Source organism: Aotus nancymaae, unplaced genomic scaffold (genome assembly GCF_030222135.1).
Source record: "Aotus nancymaae isolate 86718 unplaced genomic scaffold, 86718_ANA_hifiasm-v0.15.2.pri h1tg000029l, whole genome shotgun sequence".
NCBI lineage: Eukaryota > Metazoa > Chordata > Mammalia > Primates > Aotidae > Aotus > Aotus nancymaae.
The window spans coordinates 47,106,329-47,123,926 of NW_026988442.1; the positions used below are offsets into that span (position 1 = coordinate 47,106,329).

Genomic DNA, 17,598 nt, shown 5'->3' on the forward strand with positions numbered 1-17,598 from the left:
TTTAAAAGTATTTGCATGTACATAATGACAAATCTTCAGAATGAGACACTGAGACACATGTCTAAACTCAAAATTCATTTAAGTTTCATATACATCTTACATACATAGCCTGAAGGTAATTTTATACAATATTTTAAATAATTTTGTTCAGGAAACAAAACTTTGACTGTGGTTTCACTGTGATTCATCACAAGAGGCTAGGTGTAGAATTTTCTTCTTGTAGTATCATGTTAGTGACCAAAAATTTTGAACTTTAGAGTATTTTGGATTTTAGATTTTCAGATTAGGGATACACAACCTGTAGTATAAAAGTAGGATCTTAGGAAAATTTTTAAGTAAAACTTCAGTGAAAAGGATTCTACATTCTTGCTGTATTCTCATCTTTCTATCATGCTCATGAGGCTTACAGCACCTTTGTCTAACTAGTTGTAAGTTAGTCTAACCAATGGTGATTTTTTTTAAAGTAAAAATGTGTAAGATCCAATGAAGACCATGTGTGATTTTGAGGTTGTGTATTGACACATCTGCCTGTCTCTACACTATGATTCCTGATAATCACATTAAGACTAGACCTGCTCCTTTACTTCCGGAATTTACCAATAAAATTGTATTTTATTGTAATTTGCTTTTGAACTTATTATTTGGATAAAAAATCAATAAAAGGAAAAACTGCATGTAAATTTTTTGTTTTTATCTAAAATAAAACTGAATTTTGGTACCATACTATTTTCTAGATTTAATTTCCTAAAGTATATTAATGCTCTGTCATTGTCTACTTGGAAATTTTTCTTGATATACATCCATCAATCCTCCCCCAGAGTGGGAGCCAACTATATTGCCTCTGCATTGGGCAAATAGTCTATTTACAAATGTTCTTTACTATTACACTTATATAGCCAGCTCCCCTTTCTCATTTGTCCTTTTAAATTTCTCCTCCACATCTCTATCACGTTACATTGGATTCTTTTTTTTTTCTTTCTTTTTAAAAAAGCACAACTTTGCTGATAGATTGGGAGATCTTTTAGGTCTGAAACATTCCTTAGAGCCAGGTCCTAGAGTAGTATCAATATCAGATCATAGTAACAATAAAAGTAAAACCAGCTTTTTAATTGAGCTCTTAGTAAGTACCAGTTCTTGTGCCAAGCATTTTGTAAGTTTCATATGATTTATTTCTCACAGCTCTATAAGGCAAGAATTAGTATTAATAATATTTTACAGATGAGAATGCTGAGGCTTCTATAAAACTTAAGTGACTTGTCCAAGATCACAGTTAATAAATAAAGAAGCTTTGTTTTTTTGTTTCATTTTGTTTTTGTTTGTTTGTTTGTTTTGAAGTCTAATTGTAAGGTCCTTACTCCTAATTGCATAATGAAAGAGGAAATGGTATTCCATGTTCATTCTTATTGATACTTTCTTTCTTTAAATTGCTATCATACTTAGTTTAATAAAGTATACCATTAATTTTCTAATTGTTTATGAATTGATAACTTAATGCAATGCTATTCTATTGTCAGGAAAAGAAATAAATATCCCCTGAACGCATGACTTTTCTTTCTCATAAATCCATTGCAGTTTTTATTATTTTAAAGCAGGCAATCTACATGTCGTGATACAGTGCTGAAACTGTGCTTATTAATGCCTACTAGACGCTAACTTTCATCAGTGTGTTTCTGTTAGTTCCACAGATTCCTTGACATAGAGGAGCACATATTTTAGAATTCGAGTGCTGAGTAAGAATCGATTTTCTGTTACCTACTAAGTAGCATAACCAACCTGAGCCTGTTTCCTCAACTATAAGATAAACGCAATAGTTTTTCTAGTGCCCAGTTTACAAGGTTGTTGTAAGGATTAAATGACAGAACCCATGTGGCTTTCAGCACAGCTCCTGGCATACAGTGAACCCTTGAGAAAGTTTAGCTGTTATTATTACCACTGTTACTATTATCCAATTTATTCTCCACAACACTATCTTTCTATTTACTTTATTTCCCTAGAAATATTTGCATGAGTCAAGTTAATGTCTCTTTCTAGACCTTTGTCACCAGAAGGTATGTGCATAACAACTGGCGCAGGTGTTTGGTGTGATCCATGACAATTTAAGGAAACAGAGCTCAGCAAGCTCACTCAGGGACTGAAATCCTGAATCCTGTTTGACGACTGTGTTAGCTCACTACATGAAATCAACTCTTTCACGTGTCTCAAATTAGTCTCTTGGAATGGAAATGTTACCATAATTTCCATTTGAAACCAAGATTGAAATATAATGCATATATTAGTTGTTTCTCTATCCTGATTCCTAACTTTTGAGAGGAAGCCAAAATCTTCACATCCCTCCTATGTGTTACTGCCTCACCTTCACTTAGAGAGAGAGGAGGTTGAGGTTGTATTCTCTCCTTCTAGAACTATCAGTTTTCAAAAAGTCATATTCTCTTTCTGCAGCACCTATCTTCAACATATAAGGGTCTCTGGCCATGGTGTCAGGAAACTAAGAATGGCTCATAAAAATCCTGGCCTGGGAAAGAGCAGTTTGTGGTCCCAGCTCTGTCTTGTCTGTAGACTAAGCTGGCAGTCACATCTATTGTGACTACTACATCTATTTGGGTGGAGCCCCACCTGGTAGTTCATGCATGTGTATTAAGAGGAAGTTATGCCCGCTTGCCTTTGGGGCAGCTTTTCCCTTTTTCCCGTGAAGATAGGAAGGAAGAATTGTAGAAGGTAGTGAGTGTAAGGGGGAGGAGGGTGTGTCTGAGCTCCTGGCAAGGGAGGGAGGTGTGTCTGAGCGCCTGGCGAGGCGACCGGCCTTACAGTGAGTATATCAAGTTCATTTACTCTTAAGGAAATGTGATATAAGCATATTTCCTTAATAATGGTAACCATGATAGATATTACTACTTTGCTACTCCAGAAATATATCCAGGTTATCACAAGATAAAGAAATTGTTTTAACTGATAGTCAAAAAGAAAGGAGAACCTTTAATTTTTCTCTCAAAAGCACAAAAATTAAATTTATACTAGTAGATGAAAATGATTCTTTTATAAATGATATCTTTTTACACATACATCACAATCTAAATTAATACTGATGTCGTCCACAAGTATAGATACATGATACTTCCTGAAATTTTCTTTTCCACTTGAATTATCTGTTCAATTACACATTAGACTGATATGTTAGTTTCAGTAAACTAATAGTGGCATGTGGTAGGCTGAGTTATTTCCGCTTTAAATCTAGTCTGTATTCTTCTGCTGCATACAATTCTGAAAAATATCATTTGTTCACTGTCACTTTCCTGATTAAAAAAAAAAATCTGTAGCTTTGAATTGCCTAAAGGAAAACCTATTTTATTATGCACAGTCAGTCTTTTCATAAATAAAATTCTACACAATTGGGTTCCAAACTTTCTGAATTCCCCATTGCAGTCTGATCACTCGTTGTGATAAAGGATTCTGTTATCTGCCCTTTCTTCTCTTCTTCCAACATATGCCTAATATACCTATAGAGAAATTAAATCAAATAATATCAAAATTATATTATATTATCTTTTCTTTGTTTCTGTTCTATGTAACCCTATGACACTTTCTGTTCTTTGAGATCTTATACTTTTCTGAAAGAGAATATTTTAAAGTTGTCTTGGGGATTATAGTAGCCTTAGAATATGCTTAGTAATTATTTGATACTCTTTCTTTTAAAATGTAGATCCAAGTTTCTTTTTGGTGTGACTTCTTCTTAATAACTGGTTTCTAATGAATCGAATATGGCAGAAGTGGTGAAGAGTGACTTTAAAGAGTAGAACATAAAGAGGATTTTCTCCTTGACTTCTCTCTTACATCACCTGCCCTGGAAGGAACCAGCTGCCATGTCATAATGATACTCAACAGTCCTATGGAAAAGGTAGAGAGAAACTGAGACCTTCAACCAACTGCCAATAAGGAACTGGGACTTCCTTCCAATACCCATGAGATTGAGCCTCCTTGGAAGCTGATCCTTCAGCCCCAGTCAAGGTAACTGTAACCTCAGCTAACATCTTAACAACAACTTCATGACTGGCCCTGACCAGAACCATGCAGTTAACTTATTCCCCAAATCCTGACCCACAGAAACTGTAAAATAATCACTGTTTATTGTTTTAAGCCACTGTTTATAATTCTGGATTGTACACTGTTTATGTTTCTTGTTACTTTAAAAATAGATCAGAGTTATCAAAATTAATGCTGAAGATGCTGAAATCTGGCAATAATGGAAATAAAATAATACCTTGCCTTTTTCACTTCCCCTTTCTCTACCTTTGGGGACTTGGAGGTTACCTTTATGTGAAAGGAAATCATGTCTATAGAGTATATGCAGTTGTTGTTTTTTTCAACAGAGTCTTACTCTTTTACTCAGACTGGAATGCAGTGGAGCAATCTTGGCCCACTGCAACCTCTGCCTCACAGGCTCAAGCGATTTTCGTGCCTCAGCTTCCCAAGTAGCCAGGATCACAGATGCACGCATCACACCTGGGTAATCTTGATATTTCTAGTAGAGACAGGGTTTAGCTATGCTGGCCGGGCTGTTCTCAAATTCCTGTTCTCAAGAGACTGCCTGCCTCAGTCTCTCAAATTGCTGGAATTACAGGCATAAGCCACTGAACCTGGCTAGAGTATACACATTAAATTACTGGTTATGGTAATCATTTTTCTCTTCCATTGGTTTGGGTTCTAAGTAAGCAACTCTGTGTAATTACTTCATATTTAAAGCATAAGAGCCTGATCTTTCTCACAGACTCTACTGTCCTCCGTCCCTCAGCCACCGGGAACCTTGTTTCCTATTTTCTTCTTTGAGATGGTCTACCTTTCTTCCCATCAAGCCAAATCTTGCAACTCAATAAAATATATTTTAGGTCCAAACCCTTTGACAAAGATTTCCTGATCAATCTTCCTATTGTAAAGCAAGGTTTCCATTTTGTTAACTTGACATATGGTACTTTGTTTTCATATTTTTTGATGCATATTAGTTACTTCCTATTTTTAATTCTATTTGAGTACATGCCCTATCACCGTGTTATATTTATCTTCTTATGTGTTCCCGTCTTTCCCATGTCTTCAAGATTCAGGACCCTGGTGTTAGGCATGGTTAATTTTTGTTGTTGTTGTTGTTGTTATACTTCAAGTTCTGGGATATATGTGCAGAACATACAGGTTTGTTACATGGGTATACACATGTGCCATGGTGGTTTGCTGCACCCATCAACTCATTATCTACCTTAAGTGTTTCTCCTAATGCTGTCCCTCCCCTAGTCCCCCAAACCCCAACAGGTCCCAGTACATGATGTTTTCCTCCCTGTGTTCATGTGTTCTCAATGTTCAACTCCCACTTATGAGTGAGCACATGTGGTGTTTGGTTTTTGTTCCTGTGTTGGTTTGCTGAGAAGGATGGTTTCCAGCTTCATCCATGTCTCCACAAAGGATGAAAATTCATGCTATTGTGAATAGTGCTGCAATAAACATATGTGTGCACTTGTCTTTATAGTAGAATGATTCATATGTATCCTTTGGGTACATACCCAGTAATGGGATTGCTGGGTCAAATGGCATTTCTGGTTCTAGATTCTTGAGGAATTCTCACAGTCTTCCACAATTGTTGAACTAATTTTCACTCTTACCAATAGCATAAAAATGTTTCTATTTATCCACATCTTCTCCAGAATCTGTTGTTTCCTGACTTTTTAATGATCAACATTCTAACTGGCATGAGATGATATCTCATTGAAGTTTTGATTTGCATTTCTCTAATGACCAGTGATGATGAGCTTTTTTTCATATATTTGTTGGTCACATAAATGTCTTCTTTTAAGAAGTGTGTGTTCATATCCTTCACACACTTTTTGATGGGGTTGTTTGTTGTTTTATTGTAAATTTGTTTAAGTTCTTTGTAGATTCTGGATATTATTAGCCCTTTGTCAGATGGATAGATTGCAAAAATTTTCTTCCATTCTGTAGATTGTCTGTTCACTCTAATGATAGTTTCTTTTGCTGTACAGAAGCTCTTTAGTTTAATTAGATCCTATTTATCAATTTTGGCTTCTGTTGCCATCGCTTTTGGTGTTCTAGTCATGAAGTCTTTGCCCATGCCTATTTTTTGAATGGTATTGCCTAGGTTTTCTTCTAAGGTTTTTATGGTTTTAGGTTTAATGTTTAAGTATTTAATCCATCTTGAGTTAATTTTTGTAAAGAAGACAAGATTAAAGAAAAAAGATTGAAAAGGAATGAACAAAGCCTCCAAATAATATGGGACTATGTGAAAAGACCAAACCTATGATTGATTGGTGAACGTGAAAGTGATGGGGAGAATGTAACCAAGTTGGAAAACACTCTTCAGGATATTATACAGGAGAACATCCCTACCTAGTAAAACAGGCCAGCATTCAAATTCAGGAAATACAGAGAACACCACAAAGATACTCCTTAAGAAGAGCAATCCCAAAACACATAATCATCAGATTCACCAAGGTTGAAAGGAAGGAAAAAACGTTAAGGGAAGCCAGAGAGAAAGGTTGGGTTATCCACAAAGGGAAGCCCATCAGATTAAGAGTGGATCTCTCTGCAAAAACTCTACAAGCCAGAAGAGAGTGGGGTCCAATATTCAACATTCTTAAAGAAAAGAATTTTCAACCTAGGATTTCATATCCAGCCCAACTAAGTTTCATAAGTGAAAGAGAAATAAAATCCTTTATAGACAAGCAAATCCTGAGAGATTTTGTCACCAACAGGACTGCCTTACCAGAACTCCTGAAGTAAGCACTAAATATGGAAAGGAAAAACCAATACCAGCCATTGCAAAAACATACCAAATTGTAAAGACCCCCATCGACAGTATAAAGAAACTACATCAACTAATGGGCAAAATAATGACAGAATCATCATAATGACAGATCAAATTCACACATAACAATATTAACCTTAATTGTGAACAGGCTAAATGCTCCAATTAAAAGACACAGACTGACAAATTAAATAAAGAGTCAACACTCATCGGTGTGCTGTATTCAGGAGTCCCATCTCATGTGCAAAGACACACATAGGCTCAAAACAAGGTGTGGAAGAATATTTATCAAGCAAATGGAAAGCAAAAAAAAAAAAGCAGAGATTACATTCCTAGTCTCTGATAAAACAAACTTTAAACCAACAAAGATCAAAAAAGACAAAGAAGGACATTACATAATGGTAAAGGGATCGATGCAACAAGAGCTAACTATCCTAAATAAGTATGGTGTTCATCATAGTTAATCTTATGCAGAAATGACAATGTTTCTTGATCAATGTTACTTGTTTAGACTACATTTTCTAGGCACCAACCCAGGTGACTTCAATAAACTGAGATTTTTACTAATTTTTAAACTCCAATTTATCGAAAAACAAATTTCAAGTGTTATGGCTAGTACAAATGAGTGTTCTAAGTAACACTTCCATGCTTTAGTACAAGAACTGAAAGATAAGTAACAATCATTTCTCTCCATGTAGTAAGAAGGATGATGAGAGAAAGAACAACTTTGGTTCAAAAGGTAATTTAGGGTTTTTGTGTATTACAATGGTCTAAACTGTACATGGCTCTTACACTCATGAATAATGGACAATAGGAAATGGCATTGATTTTAAAAATGCAAAATACTCTTCAGCTGAACATACTTTTTTATGATTACATTGTATTTTACTGAAAATGAAGAAAATGTTTTTTCTACATACCACTAGGTTTCCAATCACCATGACCATCATGAAGACAGTAAGGCACATGGTTTGGCCAGCAACCTCCATACAGTCCCACATGGTCTCTATCCACTCTCCACACAGCACGCGGAACACAATCAGGAAGGAGTGGAAGAAGTCATGCATGTGCCAGCGTGGGAGTTCACAATCATTGGAAATCTTGCAGACACATTCTTTGTAGCTCTTACCAAAGAGCTGCATGCCGACCACGGCGAAAATGAAGACGATGATGGCCAACACCAAGGTGAGGTTTCCCAGAGCCCCCACAGAATTGCCAATGATCTTTATTAGCATATTCAGAGTTGGCCAGGATTTTGCCAACTTGAAAACTCGGAGCTGGAAATAAAAGCAAGAACAATGTTAATGCTCTGAATTTCTAAAAACATTATGTAATCTTATTTACATGGCAAATTTAAAGGCAATTATAGAGTCTCAATTATAGAGTCATGCATTATTTGTAAAATTATTACTAACAAATATAGCAGTTACTTGCTACCATATAGGTTTTATTTTTTAGTCCGAAATGGTCCATACTGTAAATAAAATAATTAAATTACACAGTTTATAAATTGGCATTTTAATAAGATACACCAAATTTTCCAGAATCCTACATAAGCATATGTAATATATACCTTTGTTTCTCCTTAAAGAATTAAGATATTTAAAATTAATGGTGGTAAATTAGCAGAGCTCCAGTTTCAGAGAAGTAGAAACTCTCATTATTTTTAAGAGGCCAAAACGGATATCGTTTTCAGCATATTTTAAATATCATGCTGAAGTACACAAGTGAAAATAATATCAACACTTAAATTACATAAAGTACAAGCAGAAATGAACTAATTTCTTTTTCTTTAGATTGTTTTAATCTAGATATATCTTTAGCTTGCTGTAACTTTAGGCTATATTTTAAACATATATTTAAAGAAAAAGTACTTAAACTTAAATAAAAAGCTAGACTTTTTTTAACCTTTATGTCTTCAAAGACTTAATTCAGTGTAGTGTGTAAATGTCTCTCTCATTGTGTTTAACATATTGGCTGTATTAGCTTTAGAGGTTGCTGAAGTACTATTTATGGTTAAACAGCAGCAGCATTTTATTTCTGATGCTTCAGTAAATGTCAGGCTGAGAGTAGTGCATTATTTAATGGCATCAAAGCGACCCAAAGGAGGAAATACATGCACCAAAGTATTTAATTTATTCCAGAGAATAATTTATGCAAAAGAGCCTGACACATTAAGTAAGATTCTAATGATACTATGCTTCCTATTTCCCTTAACTGCCTCACATTATCATGAAGGTTTACTAAATACTTTTTAAGTTCTTTCCCATATCACTTGTTTTATCATTTTAAATTTTTGTCCTGTTTTTTGTATCCTTCTAGTTTCAATTTAGATACATAACTATCTTTGAGGACTAGGGAAGGAAACTATAGTTCTAAGGATCACAATTCATATTTGAACATTGAAAGCAGCAAGGGAAATTGTAAACAGATTTCTTGACAAAGTCTCCAGCCTAATCACTATTAAGGTAAATCATCTATAGGACTCTGTTCTTAATAACCATTTACAACCACTGTTATTTGAAAATAAATCACAAAAGTTGGAGTCGACTCAAAGTAATAGTATCATAAAACTTATCAAACTTTCACTGGAAGTGTGTCAAGTAATATTTTGTCTCTGAATTTTAAAATCTAATAGTTTTTACAAATGATCAAAGAAATATAGTTTCTTTAACAAAATACAGTTTGGTTAACTCAAAGAGTGGATTTGGTGACGTTCTGATATGGCAGCAGTCGTGTGGGAGCTCTGTTTCCTTATCCTTCTCCCTTGTACACTGTTGTCCTGACTCTTTCTTCTATGGGGCCAAAGTGAGCAAAGAACAATTCCATAATTCCTTAGTCCCTGACAGAAAGGGGAGCTCATCTTAGGTCCCAAGGAAGCATTGTGCACAGCTATGCAAACCTCAATAACTGAGAGTTGACCACGGTGTTGTTTAATTGTGATTCGAGTTTATCTGTGATTACCTTTTCCCTCTTCCCGTTAACCTTCCATTCAGTAACTAAGAAGAGAACTGTAGACTATAAATTTAAGTAAACTTTGTCTATTTAAGTGAACTTTATCTATTAAAGCTGCGATGAAGAAGAAACTACCGTCTGGTGGTAGGGCAATCCAATTTGTTTTAGAAGTGTATTCAAATGCTATTATAATGATGGGAAATCTTATTACTAGATGAGAATGAAGACTAATTAATTACAAAGTAAATTTTATGAACACTCCCAGTTAATTTACCAGCCGGAATGATCGGAGAACTGACAATCCTTCCACATTTGCCAAACCAAGTTCCATTAAACTAAGGCTCACAATAAAACCGTCAAAAATGTTCCAGCCTTCTTGAAAGTAATAATATGGATCCATGGCAATTATCTTGAGAAACATTTCTGCGGTGAAGATCCCCGTGAAGACCTAAATGAGAAGTATCATTTGTTCTATGAGCAAATACTCTTGAAATGTAATTATTGAGCAACTTAATTTATTCCCAACAAATATAAATTAAATTCTGATTTTTAAAAATTGGTTTAGGTCCAACAACTTGGTATCCTCAAAAGCTTTGCATTCAAATCAATATTTAATTGTTCACTATATATAATGTTTATCAAGTGGTAAAAAGTACATGGATTAAGACAATAAAATTAATATTATTTTCATACGAAAGTTGGAACTGGCTCATTGTGATCAACTGTTTGGCTCTGCCTCTGATCTCTCTGGCCCTCCAAAAACTTACCAAATGATTACCTAGCAGTGTGGGCTTCTATCACCAAGCCAAATAAATTGGTTCCCTCCCCAGGCCCTGCAGATGAGACTGGTGCTAAAGAGATGTCATGTAAGCTGTAATAAACATGCTCACGGTTAACTCTACAGATAGTAAGAATTCTTTAAAACAATACAAATCACACTGCCACATATGCACCTATGCAGCAATCTTGCATGTTCATCACATGTACCCCAAAACCTAAAATGCAATTTAAAAAAAAGAAAAAAAAAACAATATATCCTTTTGCCAAAGGATAATAATATTGGCAAAAGGGAAGCAGTATTTTTTGCCAAAGGATAATAATACTGGCTAAAGGGAAGCAGTATTTTTCATTCTCTATTTTTATATTTTTATTATCTACAACTATGTCAAACTCTGTCTTCTGCACATAATCTCAGCCATTTTTCTTAATGCCTTACCATCTTAGAAGTATAGTCTGAGTACTGCAGCTTCTTAGAGGTGATAAAAGTCAGCAAACCTGAACTTTATGTTTCTCTCTATCTATCAGACTATTTACACCCATAACTGTGCTTTGCCTTTCTCTTCTTGTTAAAATGAAAGAAATGCCCTTGTTTTGAGCTAATATCTCAAATTACGTTATGTGTCTCCTTTGGACTTTGCCAAAATTTGTTCTCAATTAACCAACCTCTTTCTACTACTGGCTACTTTCTGTTTTTTACAGAAAGTAACAAACAAGTCCTTCTCTCCATTAAAAATACCACTGTCATCAAACTCTCCTTGCTCTCTACTTCCCCTTCCAGCTTCTCTTCTGATATATGCTAACTCAGTAAATGGAATCTTTACTTATGGCCAGTTTTCTTTCAGAGATCGCATACTTGTCTACACTATCTAGTTCCACTTCTTCAACTTACTCCACAAACACCAAATGACTTTAACCAACTTCACCAACAAAACCAACATCATCAGTAAATCCAACTGAAAATTTTTAACAATTATCTTGCTTGCTTGCTCTTTTTAGACGTTTTGGGCATTATTTTCTGTTCTTTGTTCACTGAAATATTTTCTGACGTTGGCTTCTGTAATCCATACCTCCTTGGATGCTATTCACTTGATTTTCTTCCTCTAAAAAGTCATTTGATACTGGATTTATTCAGAACTCTTTCTGTCTATGCCCCTATTACTTTAATTTTCCTCTTATAATAAGTTACATTTTTATAATAATTTTGTGTTTCAAAATGTAGTTGTCTGTTCAAACATACCTCCTAAGCTCTAGAACTAAATACCCACCTGCCTATTCAATACCTTCCTTTGAAAGACTATCTCCCAGGTATCTCAAATTCAACAGGTCCAAAATTCACCTTACTGCTTTTTCTGCACAGTCTTGCTTCTCTTCTGATATATGCCAACTCAGTAAATGGAATCTCTCTCTATCTATATAGCCACCTCAGAAACCTGACAGTCTCAGTGACTTTTCCAAATATCTCTTGAATACTTCAGTTGAAATTCACCAATGTGCATACTTTTTCTCTTTTTTTGTTGAGTAGGGCTCCATTGTTTGACTGTTTCATGAACATTTAAATAATAGACGATAGTACTTTCTATCTCTTTTCCAAGAAACTTTTGCCTACCCCAAGATCTCAAATATATCCTCCTAGGTTTTATTTCAAACGTTTTATTGCTTTAGCTTTTATGCTTAGTCTACAATCCACATTGATTCTGGCATGCGGCATGAGATTGAAGGGGAGGTTCATTTATTTTCCGTATATCTATTGAAGTGTTCCTGATATTTTGTTGAAAAAACTTTCTTTCTTCTATTTCATTCCTGTAGTGTCTTTGTTAAAAAAAATCCATTGACATATAGTTTGGATCTATTTATGAATTCAGCATTATATTCCACTAATATCTTTGTTTATGCCAATACTGCAGATTATTGATTAGTGCAGTTTTACAATAAGTCTTAAAGTCAGGTATGTTAATGTTTTCATTATTCTTTTATCAGTATTGTTTTGGCAATTTTAAGCACTGTGTATTTGCATAGAAAGTCAGTTCATCAGTTGCTACAAAGAAAAGCTGTGACATTTTATGGGGATTAGGTTGATTTGATAGATACACTTGGGTAGAATTAATTTCTTAATAATATTGAATCATCCATTGCATGAACATGGCATGTATATTTCCATTTGTTTAAATCTTCTGTAATTATAGTGTAGGTGTCTTGAAATGATTTTTTAAATTTATTACCAAGTTGTCTGTATTTTTTGATATAATGGTAAGTAAAATATTTAAAATCATTGTTTAGTTCTGATAACTGTTTTAAAGATTTATTAGGATTGTCTATAATATGATCATGTTTATGAAATAAAGACATTTCTACATTTCAATATTTATGCATTTTATTTGTGGATTTTTTTCCTTTACTTCAGTTGATAGAACTTCCAGTACAAGTTTGAATAAAAATGATAAAAACAGACATAGTTGTCTATTTTAAGGTGCAAGCACTCAATTTTTCCAAGGGGTAAGAATTTACTGCTTCAATATTTCACTAATAAGTAAAATATTAGGTGTAGGATTTTCTTAAATGTCCTTAACAACTTGAGAAAGTTACTTTCTATTCCTAGTTTCCTGAGAGTTTTTCTCATAAATGGTTGTTAAGTTTGGGCAGATGCTTTTCTGCATCTATTGAGACATTGCTTTATTCTTTTTTTTTTTTTTTTTTTTTTTTTGATGGAGTCTCACTCTGTCACCCAGGCTGGAGTATGCAGTGGCACGATCTCAGCTCACTGCAACCTCCGCCTCCCAGGTTAAAGTGACTCTATTGCCTCAACCTCCTGAGCAGCTGAGATTACAGGTGCGTGCCACCATGCCTGGCTAATTTTTGTATTTTTAGTAGAGACAGGGTTTCACCATGTTGGCCAGCCTGGTCTTGAACTCCTGACCTCATGATTCACCTGCCTCAGCCTCCCAAAGTGCTGTGATAACAGGCGTGAGCCACCAAGCCTGGCCATGCTTTCCTTTATTCTTTTAGAGGTAATATGGTAAATTAATGGATCTCTTTTCAATTGTTAAATGAATCTTGCTTTTCTGAGATAATCCCCACGTGTTTAAGAAGTTAAGTATTTATTACTTTTTTCTCTATTACTGAATTTTATTGATAATATTTTGCTAATGACTTTTTGCTTTTGTGTTCATGATGGATATTTTCCTGTAATTTTCTATGTAGAATTAATATTGTACCACTTTACGTAAAATATTCTAATCTTTTCATATATTCTACACTTAGATATGTTATAAATCTCCACCTTAAACAATCAGGTGTCCTTATAAAAAAAATTACCACAAGAACAGCAAACAAAATGCTGCATGTTCTCACTTATAAGTGGGAACTGAACATTGAGTTCATAGGAACACAAACAAGGGAACAGCAGACACTTGAGGGTGGAGGGTGAGAGGAGGACGAGGATCGAAGAACTACCTGTTGGGCACTGTGCTTATTTCCTGGGTGATGAAATAATCTGTATATCAAATCCCTGTAATACACAATTTATCTATATAACAAACCTGTATATATACCCTGGAACCTAAAATAAATGTGAAAAAATTTAAGGAAAAAAAGACAATCTTTCATATTTACCCACATTTATTCATATCTAGTGACCATCATTCCCAGAACCAAATTTCAATCTGATATTTTTTCCATTTGGCCTAAAGAACTTCCATTAGCATTTCTTTCTTTCTTTCTTTCTTTCTTTCTTTTTTTTTTGAGATGGAGTTTTTGTTTGTTTGTTTTGAGATAGAGTTGCCCAGGCTGGAATGCAATGGCATGATCTTGGCCCACTGCAAACTCTGCCTCCCAGGTTCAAGTGATTCTCATGCCTCAGTCTCCTGAGTAGCTGGGATTACAGGCTCCACACCCAGCTAATTTTTGTATTTTTATTAGAGACGGCGTTTCACCGTGTTGGTCAGGCTGGTCTTGAACTTCTGACCTCGTAATCCACCTGCCTTGGCCTCCTAAAGTGCTGAAATTACAGGTGTGAGCCACTACGCCCGGCCCTTAGCATTTCTTGTAGTATAGTTCTGGTGGTAACAGCTTTTTTTGTTTTTTGCTTATCTTAAAATTCTTTATTTCATTTTAATTTCTGTTGGATAGTTTCACTTTCTGTAGAATAGCAGACTTTTCTTTCTTCCTTTTATTTGACCACTTTCTTCTGGCCTGAATTATTTCTGGTAAGATGTTTGTCCCATGTATACAGTAAGTATTTTTCTTCTGATTGTTTCCAAAGGTATTTGTTACTGTTGTTGTTTTCAGCATTATGACTAAGATGTGCCTAAGTACAGTGCCAAACACCATTTGTTTAACAGACTTCTTTCCTTAATAAAATTGTCTGGTAGTCTTGTTGAAAGTTAATTTAACATGGTCACTAAAATTTTATAAGTTAATATTAAGGTCTGTAAGTTAATATTTTTCACCAACTTTGAGAAACATTTTTGGCCATTGTTTCTTCAAATATTTGTTCTGTTCCATTCTCTCTGCTTTCTCCTTCTGATTCTCCCTTTATATAAATATTTAGACTACTTGATATTATCCCATAGTATAATTAGACTCAGTTCATTTTTTCTTTCAATTCTCCAGTGCTCAAATTGGATAATTTCTATTACTGTGCTTCGAGCTAACAACTATTTCTTCTGACATCTGCAATTTTCTTTTAAATATATCCAGTTAATTTTTCATATTAGAATGTGTACTTTTCAATTATAAAATTTCTAGATTATTCCTTTTTATAGTTTTTGTTTTTTTTCTGCTCATGTTCTCCATATGTTATTCCTTATGACCACGTTTTTTCCTTTAAATTGCTCAACATATTTACAATAGCTCCTCCAAAGTCCTTTTTTGTTTATTCTAACCACTCATGTCCAGATCTGTTTCTATGTACTGCTTTAATCTATTAACTGTGAGTCACATTGTCCTATTTCTTCGCATATCATATAGTTTTTCATGTGACATGGATATGTTTAATATTGGGAATACTTCAATCCTGGAAATCTATCCTCTAGAAGTTAATACAGCATTATGAAAGATGATATATATAAGACCATTTACTGCAACATGGGGATAAAGTATCTGGAATCAACTTGAACATCCATCAGTAGGTGACTGGATTAAAAAATAGTGATACGTGCATACTATGAAATATTAGTATATAATTCAGTGACCTAATATATTCACAGAGTTGTACAGTCATCACTATTGTTGAATTTAGAACATTTTCATCGCCTTAAAAAGAACATGCATACTCTTAGTTAGATGTTGCTCCCACTTACTCCAATCCCCGCTGCCTGGCAACCCCTCATCTACTTTCTTTCTCTATGGATTTGCCTATTTTGAACATTTCATATAAATGGAGCAATATGATATGTAACCTTTTGTGACTGGCTTGGTTCACTTAGTATGTTTTCAATGTTTATTCATGTTATAGATTGTAGTTAATACTTCATTCCTTTTTATGAATGAATAACATTTTATGGCATGGATATTTTGTTTATCCATTCATCAGTTGATAGACATTTGGAATGTTTTTAATTTTTAGTGTTATAAGTAATATTCTATAAGCATTCATGTGGAAATGTTTTTAATTCTTTTAGATATATATCTTAAAAAATTACTAAAATTGCCAGGTCACATGGTAACTCTACCCTAAACATTTTGAGGAACAGCTAAATTACTATCCAAAATGTCTGCACCATTTTATATTCTCAACAGTAAAGTATAAGCATTCCAATTTCCCACATCCTTGCCAAAAAATGATATTGGCTTTTTTTCTGATTATAGCCATTTTAGTGGTTGTGAAGTGGTATCTCATTTTAGTTTTGATTTGCCTTTCCCCAAAAAGCAGTGATGCGGACCATCTTTTATGTGTTTATTGGGCTTTTTTTTGTATATATTCCTTGTCAATATGTCTATTCAAGTATTTTTATCATTTTTAAAGTGAGTTACCTATTTTTGTTGTTGTTGAGTTATAGGAATCCTTTCTATATATTAGATACAAATCATGATCAGATATCTGAGTTGCAAATATCTTCTTCCATTCTATAAGTTGCCTTTTTACTTGATGATATTGTTTACAGTACAAAAGCTTCTAATTTTGATAAAGTCCAATGAATCTTTTTTTTTTCTTGAATGTGTTTTCGGTGTCATATCTAAGAAATCATTGCTTAATCATAGATCATGAAGATTTACTTCTAAATTTTCTTCTAACAGTTCATAGTTTTAGCTCCGACATTTAGGCCTATGATCTATCTTAATTTTTATATATGTTGTTAAGTAAGGTTTCAATTCCATTCTTTCCTAGGTGGATATTCACTGTCCAAGCACCATTTGTTGAAAAGACTTCTTTCCTTAATAAAGTTGTCTGGTAGTCTTGTTGACAGTACCACAATGTAAATCTAACATAAATGTGAAGATTTACTGTTGGCATTTCAATTAGAATCCATTGATGTATATAGCTATCCTAATGCCAGTACCAAACTATTTTGCGTACTTTTGCTTTGTAGTAAGTTTTAATATTTGGAAGTTTCAGTTCTCCAACTTTGTTTTTTATTATAATTAAGATTGTGTTGGCATGTGGTCTCTTTCATTTTCATATAAAATTTATAGTCAATTTGCCACTTTCTGCAAAATAGGTAGTTGGGATTTTTGATATGGATTTTTTGATATGGATTGCACTAAACTTCTAGATTAATTTGGTGAGTATTGCCATGTTAATAATGTTTTCTTCTAATCTATGAATATAAAATGTGGTTTCATTTATTTAGTACCTCTTTAATTTCTTTCAGCAATATCTTATAGCTTTCAGTGTACAAGTCTCACACTTATTTGGCTAAATTTATTCCTAAGTAATTTATTATTTTTGATGTTATTAATAGAATTTTCCTAATTTTATTTTCTGATTGTTCATTACTAGTGTTTAGAAACATAATGGAGTTTTGTATATTGATCTTGTATTCTTCAATCTTATTTATTTGTTCTAACAGCGTTTGTGTGTGTGTGTGTGTGTGTGTGATTTTATAGGATTTTCTAAATGCAAG

General features: G+C 33.9%; 1 protein-coding gene across 5 annotated transcripts in view; it reads right to left on the reverse strand.

The window, feature by feature from the left end:
• The window catches only part of SCN2A (sodium voltage-gated channel alpha subunit 2), a 147,184-nt gene that overhangs the window by 37,617 nt on the left and 91,969 nt on the right, over nucleotides 1–17,598 (reverse strand). For all 5 annotated transcript variants that reach the window (XM_012440617.3, XM_064382655.1, XM_012440619.3 and 2 more), the window contains 2 exons: nucleotides 10,032–10,205; nucleotides 7,723–8,079 (listed from right to left, as the gene is read on the reverse strand). In XM_012440617.3, coding sequence (XP_012296040.1) covers nucleotides 7,723–8,079; nucleotides 10,032–10,205 — 531 coding nt within the window. The remainder of the gene's footprint in view (nucleotides 1–7,722; nucleotides 8,080–10,031; nucleotides 10,206–17,598) is intronic.